The 12,721-nt window shown below is 34.6% G+C and overlaps 1 protein-coding gene across 1 annotated transcript in view; it reads right to left on the reverse strand.

Annotated features, from left to right (window-relative positions):
• Window positions 1-12,721, reverse strand: part of LOC126973880 (zinc finger protein 271-like) — a 37,418-nt gene that overhangs the window by 14,810 nt on the left and 9,887 nt on the right. Inside the window, exon 2 of the mRNA XM_050821243.1 lies at window positions 1,019-1,835. Coding sequence (XP_050677200.1) covers window positions 1,019-1,835 — 817 coding nt within the window. The remainder of the gene's footprint in view (window positions 1-1,018; window positions 1,836-12,721) is intronic.

Below are 12,721 nucleotides of genomic sequence, written 5' to 3' on the forward strand. Positions count from 1 at the left end.
GATGCCTGGTTAAAATTGGACAAATATTTTTTTCGAAAATCTTAGGAATATGCTTAAGATTGATACGGGCCTATAATTTTTGATATTACATTTACTACCTTTTTTGTGTATGGGTACAACATTCGCAATCTTCCAATTAGTAGGAAATGTCCCAGAATTAATAGATTTTTAAAAAATAATTTTGAGAGGAAATGTTAACTGCTTTATTGTCCTTCTAATAAATATTGGAGGTATCTTTTTACTAAAGTCAATTAATTTTATAGTGTTTTCGATTGCTCGTTCCGTTATGATAATGTTACTAAGTGATAGCTGAGGAAAAGAGTCACCTTTGTTAATACTTAGAGAATTATAGGACATAGAATAAACAGATGAAAAGTGCTGAGCGAAGAAATTACAAATTTCTTCTCCTGTATGAGCTTTATTTTCATTTAAATACATTTCGGCAGGTATATTTGAAACACTACCTCGTTGTTGTTTGACAAAAGACCACGACTTTTTAGAATTTTTAAAAATTGCTTTTTCAGTATTATTTATATAATCTGATCAAATCATGGAATCAACCCGCTTACTAAATAATTTTGCTTCTATCTTATCCCTAGGATTTATATATATCTTATACTTCATGCGAATCCTATCTCTTTCAGCTATTTAATTCTTTATTAAATCACGTGTGAGCCACAATGGATATTTATTTGGTTTGATGGTTTCATAAATAGATTTGTTCTTGTCGATTTAGAAGAAAATTTCTAGCGCAGGTTGCAAATGGCACTTTTGTTCTTTTAACATTTCCTAAAATAGTCCCAAATAGCGGCAGTACGGCCACATTCATACTGGACACACTTCATTCACACGGTGGTGTGAATCCTAATACTGAAAAATATCTTCATTTTGAAATACCTATATATCTAATGATTTTATAACCACAATCTACTTATACACCACTTCAAGTTCATGTATTCAATTGTCTCAAATTTCAGTTCAAATCACCAGGTTGTTTGAAGTATTACAAGAATATGGCTATTCATCAGTGTGCATTTTATTGTGCACCTTTAAATTTTGCTTAAGGCTGAAACTCTTACCGCATTTATTGCAAGAATATGGCCTTTCGCCAGTATGTATTTTATTGTGTCTCTTCAAATCATAAGATCGATTGAAGCTCTTACCACATTCATGACAAGAATATGGTTTTTCACCAGTATGTATTCTATTGTGTTTTTTCAAACCTTCAGATCGACTGAAGCTCTTACCACATTCCTTACAAGAATAAGGCTTTTCACCAGTATGCATTCTATGGTGTGATTGTAAATGGTCATTTTGACTGAAGCTTTTACCACATTTATTACAACAATATGGCTTTTCACCAGTATGTATTCTATTGTGTTTCTTCAAAGTTTCAGATCGATTAAAGCTCTTACCACATTCTTTACAAGAATAAGGCTTTTCACCAGTGTGTATTCTATGGTGTGATTGTAAATGCCCACTTTTACTAAAGCTTTTACCACAAATATTACAAGAATATGGCTTTTCACCAGTATGTGTTCTATTGTGTTTCCTCAAAGTTTCAGATCGATTAAAGCTCTTACCACATTCTTCACAAGAATATGGCTTTTCACCAGTATGTATTCTATTGTGTGATTGTAAATGGCCATATTGACTGAAGCTTTTCTCACACACATCACAAGAATATGGCTTTTCACCAGTGTGGATTCTATTGTGTTTCTTCAAATCATCAGATCGATTGAAGCTCTTTGAACATTCATCACAAGAATATGGCTTTTCACTAGTATGTATTCTATTGTCTATTTTCAAATCTGTAAGATAACATATGTAAGTAATAAAATATTCATATATTTAAAAAAAATGACAACATGTAATTTTTTGGAAAATGTTACAGTTTCGCCGATTTTTATTCAGTGTGTCTAATGGCAACTTCACTAAGTTTTCTCAGACTTTTTTTTCCAGATATTAACTTCTTCGTTTTCTTTGCAAGAAATTATTTTATCAATTTAAAGATTATTAGCTTTTTCTGATTTATGAATGTTCTTCAATTGTATTTTATAAAAATGGTTGCCATGACTATATGCTGATGAAAATTAAAGATACCCAAATTCCTCGATAGCATACAGCAAAGTTTCTATGTGGTTTTGGGCCCCTTGGAATTGCTATAGGCATGTATGAATGGTGATATATATTCTATGCTTATTTCACACTTTGAATCAATATTCTCCTGTGCTGAGATTTTTTTTACTAAAAGCTTCTATTACTTCATAATCTTACCATTATTGTTCTTCAATTTCACTAAGTTTACTCTTAGTTGTTTAGTACAGATCTGGTTGACTGATACATCACAGTCTGATTGTACTTGGGGCATCACATCTAACTGCCCCTCCGCAGTCAAGCCTGTAAATATCAAATATCAATGAATACCACCTGTGGTACTTGATTTTTTTGTGGTGATTAGTGATCACCGCCACCCAAATTCTCCTGCAACCAGGAGTGCAACAAGCAGAGGAGTGTTATCGAAGAGAGGTGATACGACAAATGTAGTTATTAAGCGATTTACCACAATTCCATGCAAGCATAACCTTACATCTTTCATGAGTTTGAAAAAGACTGCCCGATTGGATAATATATCAAAAAGAATTACTAAAAGATTCAGACACATTTTTATACCACCACACATGACTACGCAGGACAATTTCCTGAGTGCCTGAAAAAAGCTGTTATCATGCCTATTAAAAATCTAGTGTCATATTAAACACCTATTTCTTGGCTGCCATGTTTTTCTTAAAAACGAGATAAACAAAAGGTCAGTTAAATATTTGGCGGGCAGATCGATATTGTCTAAGTCGCAGTTGGATTTAGTTCAAAAGTATCTGTGATGTCTTTTTGTCGATGCGGTACATCATCTAACTTAAAAATAATCTTGATAAACGTCATCACTCCATGGGATTTGATGGATGTGTTGTTGACATGTTCCTGGATCTTACCAAAGCATTTGACTTCGTTGCTATCCCTATTATTTGCGTTTTGTAAGAGGGTCTCAGTTAAAACTATTTCCAAGATTTCTAGCGAGCGTACCCAATGTCTGAGGATAGGCGATGTTATCAGCGAGGATCAGAAGGATTCCTCATTCGGATATCCCCAAGGAATTGTTTTGATTTTAACTTAATTCACTTACAACCAATACAGATAAGACAAGAACACATCTTTCCAGAATAAGACGGTAGGGATTCCCTGACTCTGGCAGAGACGGTGGCCTCCTGGAGTAAAACCTATTTAAGGACAAATGCGCTCTACTCATCGACACCATCCTATACGAAACAAAACGGTTTCCTGTGCGAGCCTAATCCAGGCGGGTAGTGTCCGTTCGTGCCTACTTTTTTACACTCCGGTGACGCACTAAAATATATATATGTTTCCAAAAAAATATATATTAATGATTCCAAACACGAACACTGAAGTATTAAAGAATATGGTCATTATTCTAAGTATTAACCATGCCAACATGCCATGACAACATCCTGTCCTATGAACCCTGTCATATTGCTAAAGCAAACCAGCTCAGATGTATCACAAATATAACTGTACAGTCATTACCTGGTAACTCATCCTTCACCACATCTATTTCGACTTTAGGTTCTTGTTTGATATCAATGTTGTTTTGAATGTCAGACACACACATTGTACTCCTATGAGAGTCCACATCAGTATGAATTGTAGGCAGAGCCAAGAAATCTGAAATTTTTTATCAATATAATATGTTATACTAGCTGCCCCGACAGACGTTGGAATTTGCCAATAATATTTCAAAACATCAAGAATTATTACGTAATAAATGCTCCCTGTTGTTATAATGAAATTGTTTCACAGCGGAACTGTCAAACCTTGCGTCACTAAATTCTCTCATAGAAAATATGTCCATACAAAACAAATATTGAAAAAAAAAATATGTGTCCCAAAATGGAAATAAAACTATCCTAACTCTCAAGTTGGACCAAACTGCACTCCATGAAGTAATCCCCATTAAATTAGGAGTCCATCGCGGACAAACAACGTGTCACGAAATTTATATATAACGTGTGGACCAAAAGTCTGTTTATAATTGGAATGATGATTAAAAAAAACTAATTACAGTAGATCAAAATTGTTTATTGTTTTCGATAGTAAACAAAAGGTGAATTTATTTCTTAAAAATCACATCATCCATATGCAATCCTTCATTATTCTGGCATTGCTGCAATCTAGAGCGGAAATTTTCGATAACAGCTTTACATGTTTCTGTCGAGATGTTTTGGATTTCTGTGTGAATACGATCCTTTAATTCGTCAAGAGTTACTGGGTCGGTGACGTAAACTTTAGCCTTAAGATATCCCCAAAGAAAAAAATCAATTGGTGATAGATCCGGGCTACGAGGCGGCCAGTTAATGTCCCCTCTCTTCGATATCACTTTTGGGCCAAAAATGTCTCGAGCTGCCCTTAACGAGTCATAACATGTATGACAAGTGTCTCCATCTTGCAGAAACCGTGAGCGTTGATTAAAATCAACAAAATCCTGCAGCGCGGGAGAGAAAAAGTTTTGTAACATGGTGATATACCGCTCGGAATTCACTGTAACCGCACGTCCTCTTAAGTCTTCAAAAAAGTATGGACCAATAATGCCTCTTGCTGATAAAGCAGCCCATACTGTGACTTTGGGTGAATGCAGGGGTTTTTGATGGTTTAATTTTGGATTAGAGTCACTCCAATAACGACAATTTTGTCTATTAACATGCCCATTTAGGTGGAAGTGTGCCATCGTCTGAGAAAAAAATGTTTGTAAAACTGGTGAATCGCTCTACCATTTCGCTCGCAAACTGCAACCTAGTGGCATGGTCCTGAGACCTTAATTCCTGCACCATTTGGATTTTATAGGGATGTCGACTTAAATATTTCTTGAGAATGCGGTTTAATGATGTTCTTGGCACGTTAAGGACAGCAGACCGCTTTCGAGTTGAAAGTCCTGGTTGGTCACGAACAGACGATTTTACTCGCTCCACGTTTTCGGGGTCCCTCGACGTTCTAGGCCGGCCAGATCGAGATAAATCCATTGTTGAACCCGTCTTCTCAAACTTGAGCACCCATTTTTTAATTAACACGCCTGATGGAGCTTGATTTTTGTGTCATATCTTGTAATGATTGCAAAACGTTCGTTAAGCTAAGGTCGCAGAATCGTTGTTTCGATAGTACTTGCGTACACAAAACGCACGTTGACTACCGCTGAACGACGCCATGGTACTAAATTCCCACCTAACTAAGACGTTTAGACAAAGAGACCAGTGTGTCGACTGCCTTCCTATAACACATCCTTCCTTTTCAGCCTTTTCAACGCTCTGGTTTCATTGCTTGTGGTGCCAGGTCGACCTGTTATTAATTTAAATCATTGTAATTGTTTGATGCAATTACTAACTGTGACAGTAATCACGACCATCATGTTCACGAAGTTCAGTTTAGACAAGAATGATGGATACTTCCAAAATTCGAGCGATTATTTAATAAGAGTTCCGACGTGGAACTAATGCGGCAGTGGACCAATAGTGACACAGTGTCAGTGATACCGTGCTCGTGCATCACCACCGGCGCCCCCGGCCCTGTCCAGCCGCGCACTATGAGCCCAAGTCCGCAGTAAGAGGTGGGACGTTATCGCGAACCAACCACACTCACCCTGATGAAGGACCTCCGAATGGTCCAAAACTAGTCGGTAACAACACCGATTATACGTGAGTAAAACCGTATTAATAAATAATTTAGCTAAGATGTATCCCATATAATTGTATAGTCATTACCTGGTAACTCATCTTCTAACACTTCTATTTCAACTTCATATTCTTGTTTGATAAATATGTTGTTTTGCATGTCAGACACACACATTGCACTGCTATGAGAGTCCACACCAGTAATAATTGTAGGCAGAGCCAAGAAATCTGAAATTTTTTATCAATCTTAATATATATATTTATTTTGTGCGTCTGTTGTAACTGAACTCCTCCTAAACGGCTGGACCTATTTTGATGATTTTTTGTGTGTTCCAGTGAATTTGGGATTGGTGTGTGTCTTCAGGTGGATTCGAGAATGGTTTAGATTAACAATTGAACTACCTCCTAAACGGCTGGACCGATTTTGATTATTTTTTTATGTATTCCAGTGAATTTGAGATTGGTGTGTGTCTACAGGTGGATTCGAGAATGGTTTAGATTTACAATTGAACTACCTCCTAAACGGCTGAACCGATTTTGATTATTTTTTGTGTTTCAGTGAATTTGAGATTGGTGTGTGTCTTCAGGTGAATTCGAGAATGGTTTAGATTCACAATTGAACTACCTCCTAAACGGCTGGACTGATTTTGATGATTTTTTGTGTGTTCCAATGAATTTGAGATTGGTGTGTGTCTTCAGGTGGATTCGAGAATGGTTTAGATTCACAATTGAACTACCTCCTAAACGGCTGAACCGATTTTGATTATTTTTTGTGTTTCAGTGAATTTGAGATTGGTGTGTGTCTTCAGGTGAATTCGAGAATGGTTTAGATTCACAATTGAACTACCTCCTAAACGGCTGGACTGATTTTGATGATTTTTTGTGTGTTCCAATGAATTTGAGATTGGTGTGTGTCTTCAGGTGGATTCGAGAATGGTTTAGATTCACAATTTAACTACCTCCTAAACGGTTGGACTGATTTTGATGTTTTTTTTGTATGTTCCAGTGAATTTGAGATTGGTTTTGATCCTCAATTCCGCCCATATAATATAATTCTCCTGCTCATGTGTATGTTAGTGAACTCCTCCTAACGGCTGGACCGATTTTTCAAATTTAAGACGTGTGTACAGCACAACGTCTGTCGGGTCGACTAGTATAATATATAATACTAGCTGACCCAGCAAACGTTGTATTGCCATATAAAATAATAAAAAATATTCAATTAATTAAAATGTTTTGGGTATTAAAATAGATGACAATCAATTACATCGTACATACAATTTATCGTACTACATACAAAAATATTAAAGAAAAATAGATGTTGTTCGATTCTCAGACCTACCTAATATGTACACAAAATTTCATGAGAATTGGTCGATCCGTTTCGGAGGAGTTTAACTACAAACACCGCGACACGAGAAATTTATATATTACATTATAATCTGTGGAACAATAGGTAGAACTGTTATCACTGAACAGTCTCATCCTCGCCCGCCACTAACCAATGTGTTTTTCAATATACATTATACCAGATCGGAAATGCTCTTGTACATCCTCTGGTATTACATTAGAGTATGGACAACAAATAAATCTATATATATATATATAGATTTAATATCCATAAGATAAGAGATCTCCACGTATATAGTCACTTATCACGATATCTCTGGAACCATAAGGCGTAGAGACTTTAAATTTGGTAGAAATGTTCCTTTCGCCGAGTAGAGATCAGCTAAGAAGATTTAAAGAAATTCCATCCGCAAGAGTTTTTTTTTCATAACAGAACAACGTCTGTCGGGTCCGCTAGTTAAATATATACAGTTATTATTGAGAAACAACGATTTAGAACACAAAGTTGATTATTATTTTCTGTGAGCCATTGGACACAAAGTGGCTGCTTTTTTTTCATGACAGTAAGGGACGAGACGAGCAGAACGGTCATCTGATGGTGATTGATACGCTCTGCCCGTTACAATGTAGTACCGCTCAGATGTAAAGACTCATTTGCCCAGTAATTTCACTAGCTACGGAGCCCTTCAGACCGTAACACAATAATGACATTACTGCTCTGTGGTACCCATAATCTAGCCGGCATCCTGTGCAAAGGAGGCTCCCACTGTTTTCCTACTTCTACCTCCTACTTAAAGTATTGGTAAATACCCTACCGATATGGTATATATGGTAAATATCTACTGTAATATTGAAGATACACTCAATTTCAATAACAAATGTAAAAGTTATCCAACAAACATTAATGCATTTTTTATTTGGATTTCCAATAGCAATATATGTGCAAGAAACTGTCATAACTATAATGCTAACACCAGGAACAGACATAAACTTATAATGCCTACTACTCGGCTAAGTCGAGTTAGAAATTCTTTTGTGGGGCGATGTATATGTTTTTACAACAAGATCCCAGAAAATGTTCAAAACAAAATTATTATGTTAATCAAAAGAATTGTTAAAAAACGTTTGTGTGGTAAAGGTTACTATAACATAAATGACTTTCTTAATGATATCACAGATTGGGAATGGAGTGACCGCCCTCAGGCTTATTAAGTAATAAGTTTAATTCTACAATATTACTTTGTAAACATATTTTTACGATGAAAAAAAACCCGCTGATTGTTGCACCCGGTCTTCTCAGGTCTGAGGCAATTTTGAATTAAAATATTTGAATTTGAATTAATTTTAAGCATAAGAGATTAATAGGATAAAATAAAAAAATTGAGGGATAATCTATTACTATACACAAAAGTAGAGCACTATTGTGCTTGAGGTATATTCTATAAAATCCCTAGTTCTTATTTTTACAAACATTGTGTTGCCCACGGACGAGTAAAAAAAGGACGTCTCCGCGACGTGATATTAGCAAGTGAAGCACCGTTATGCTAGTGTGTGTGCGGTTACGGGGGATACTAGTTACACAATTTTTCCCCCTTAAATAATCATATATGGCCACAAATACTTATATAGTATCGTTTTTACACTTTTTCACAACGCACGACGGCATTTTTACAATATTTTATTGAGACGCAAACTGATCTGTCACAGACGATGACAATTCTAATAATGGCCGCCTATCGGCCTGTAGTAGTGTAAGTGTGTGCGTGGGGCTATTTATTTACACGTTAATCAGCTTGTTTTGGTTCTACACTGTTATGTAAAGTGACACGCGAGTCCTTTCATTTTTTACTAGTCTGTGGTGTTGCCAAAAAGAATTTTTGATTATTTTATCACTTAATGACTTGCATTAAAACCGTAGAACTGTATCAAAGAGGACGGGCACTTTTTTGATGTATACAATTAAAAAACTCATTAGATAGATTCGAAATGAATATTATAACATAAGATATCTGATAACATCTGATGTTTTTCTTTATGAAAATAAGGGACGAGACGAGCAGGACGTTCAGCTCAGATGGTAATTGATACGCCCTATCCATAACAATGCAGCGCCGCTCAGGATTCTTGAAAAACCCAAAAATTCTGAGCGGCACTACAATTATTGCGCTCGTCACCTTGAGACATAAGATGTTAAGTCTCATTTGCCCAGTAATTTCACTAGCTACGGCGCCCTTCAGACCGAAACACACTAATTTTTACATATTACTGCTTCACGGCAGAAATAGGCGCCGTTGTGGTACCCATAATCTAGCAGGCTGTGCAAAGGAGCCTCCCACTGGTTAATGTCACGTAAATAAGTAACAGCTAATTTACATCCAATTTATATTATTTTAATATTTGATTGAAATTGTTAAAAAGACGAAGACAAGAGACAATATTTAAATGATTCTGAAATTACCTGCTATATCCTGTTCCACATTCTCCTGTTTAATATGTATGTGATTATCCATCTTGAAGATGTAAGCCAAGCACAAATAGTTGAGATAAATCAATAGGGCATCTCCTATTATATTTGTTAACAATCTTGAAATTAAAACCTATTTTGAGGCAGTAATTTTTATTGTTATGTTCCTAAAACAAACAGTTTTTATCTTAAAATCAGTATATAATAAGTCAGTAAGCAAACAGATCATTCAGTGTAACATACAAACGCAACAGTCCAGCGAAAGTCTGTAATGGCCTTACTTTTCTGTCCCAATAAACTTATCGACGGTAACTCACCATATCTATACACTCTGTCTGTCAATGGGACGACATATAGCTTACCATTGATAGAAGTTTGTCAGGAAATTGCAACACGCGTCCCAATATAAGGCGATAAGAATGACTTATCGGGTATATTGGGACAGCTTCAGATTATTGACAGCTAATTACTGACAGTAGAAGGTAGTAATTTATCTGTATCTGTAGATAGTATATTGGGAACGGCCATAAGAGAAAAGCAATTCACTTGATTGTATGAAATGTTGCTGTCATTGATTGATCACGGCTATAAGATACATAAGGCTTCATAAGATACATAATAGCTTTAAGGGTAAATGTATACACTTTTATAATAAAGTCCCAGCCACTGTTCAGGCATTATCTATAAATAAATTTAAATGTTTTATAAAAAAATGGCTCTGTCGTAAATCCTATTACTCCACTGCTGAATATCTAAATGATCGGACAGCCTGGGACTAGATTGTGATTATTTTATAGCGACTGTACAATATTGTATATTTTTATTGAAAAGAGCGCATAAAAAAAGAATGCTGGGAGAGTTTCTTGCGCCGCTTCTTCTCTCTCAGAGCGCCATTTGTTTCCGAAGCGGTAGTAGTATCTATCAATTTTGAGAAAATAAATGCCTTTTATGCCTTTTTATAATCTTGTAAAAAACGGAGATAACTGATAAAAAATATATTACTATTTTATTGGTTGTAAATATTACATATTATTATTTGGTTATTGGTTGATGTTAATAAAATTAAAGTATTTATCATATTGTAGCATATAATATAAATGTTAATCGATAAAATTAAATGAACTTTTCGTCAAACTTGAACACTTTGTAAGAAAAAGTTGCTTTACTAACCTTCCTTATAAAACAACGACTTGAAAAATTCAATCAACAATAACAAGTCACTTACTAATCTCACTACTTATTTGTTTAAAATATCACTAAAGCCATATATCGCATAAAGCAAATCAGAAATTCAAATATATTGTAAATACAGTGAGGATGACAAAAGAATGAAGCTAACATCATATGAACGTATTAAAATGTTACATATACTGAAACATTCACCCCCTTATTCATAATAGTCTGCTAACTTAAAGCATTGCTAATTCTCACTGTCTTCTTCTATTGACCTAAGTCAGAATGAGAAAAAACACTCCTAAGTGGCTGTTTAAAGTTAGCAGACTATTATGAATAAGAGGGTAAAAGTAAAATTTCAAAGCATTCAATTAGAATTTAGAGAGTACACAAATGTTGCAACCGCTAGATTTGTGTACTTCAGTTATTTTCACAGCATTACGACATACACTATTTTACTGTTGGGTCATGCTGCTGTCATTTATATAGTGTTTGCTCTGCAAAAGTGAGCTGTTCATGCTGCATATCAGCTTGGTTATAGACAGTCTCTTAAAGAAATAAATATTATGTCTGTTCATTGTCAGTACATTTATGAAAATTTAATATATGTTCACAAAAATTGCCACCTTTTTGCTCTTACCAGTGATTTTCATTAGTATAATACTAGAAATAAGGGATTGTTTGTAACTAATTCTAGTAGGCTTCATAAGATACATTATAGCTTTAAGGCTAAATGTATACACTTTCATAATAAAGTCCCAGCCACTGTTCAGGCATTATCTATAAATATATTAAATGTTTTATTAAAAATGGCTCTGTTGTATTTACAACTACTCCACAGTTGAATATCTAAGTGATCAGACAGCCTGGGACTAGATTATGATTATTTTATAGCAATAGCAATGACAGTACAATGTTGTATATTTTTATTAAAAAGAGCGCAAAAAAAAATGCAGGGACAGTTTCTTTCGCCACTTCTTCTCTCTCAGAGCGCCATTTGTTTCCGATGAGGTAGTAGTGTCTAGTATATAAGAAATTACATCGAAAATAATTTTAAAGAAATCAATTTTGAGAAAATAAATGCCTTTTATTTAGTTAATTCGGAAACCCAGGTTGAATTGACTGAAGTTGATATAATATTTTTATTCAATAAAGTTAATTCTATTTATTGAATAAGATGGTTGATTTTAAATATTAGTTAAATTTATTGGTTGATAGTTATATACATCATCTCTAATTATGTTGTATGTAGATAAATCTGCTTAACATTAAGGTGAGCTATAGCCCTACTGCACAGACCACCATTACTCTAACAAGCCTCTTTGTCACTTACTCCTATTAAAAAGGGCCAACAATTTGCAACACATAGCATGGCAACATACTAATAATTAAATTATTAAGAAATATAAAATAGATACATAATCATTGTTTACTATGCTAGGGAATTTTATTAAAGTGATATGAACATGTATGTTACTTACAGTATTGAGTATTCGTATTGATTAATACGTCTATAATCTGGATGAGAAGTGGTGGTGTGTTTTAGAGTAAGAACAGTCTTGATAGGTCGTGTCGATTTAATACAATTTACATTTTCTAATTATTATATACACTATAATTTATGTAATGTTTATACAAATTTAATTATAGGGACACCAAATGTATTTATATTACGGTAATTATCTCTAAGCTTTGTTTTGCAAGGGAATATTTTAGAAAAAGATTTAAGTTCAATGAATATTTTTACTCTAACGAATTAAATAGCCAATAAATAGTACAACAAAGAGCTAAGAGGATGCGAATTGTAAATATTAGATAGATTCTAATACTAAATTCAAAATCTAAAATGGCTACCTGACAGTTGTCAACAAAGAGGATGTAAATACTACGTTTGTATGTTATACTAAGCCGTAATAAGTGGCGGGCCTGAAATTTAGTTTAAAACGTGCAGTGGATGACATATTTTTGAAATAGTAATTACAATACATGGCGACGAAGC

This window comes from Leptidea sinapis, chromosome 2 (assembly GCF_905404315.1).
Source record: "Leptidea sinapis chromosome 2, ilLepSina1.1, whole genome shotgun sequence".
NCBI lineage: Eukaryota > Metazoa > Arthropoda > Insecta > Lepidoptera > Pieridae > Leptidea > Leptidea sinapis.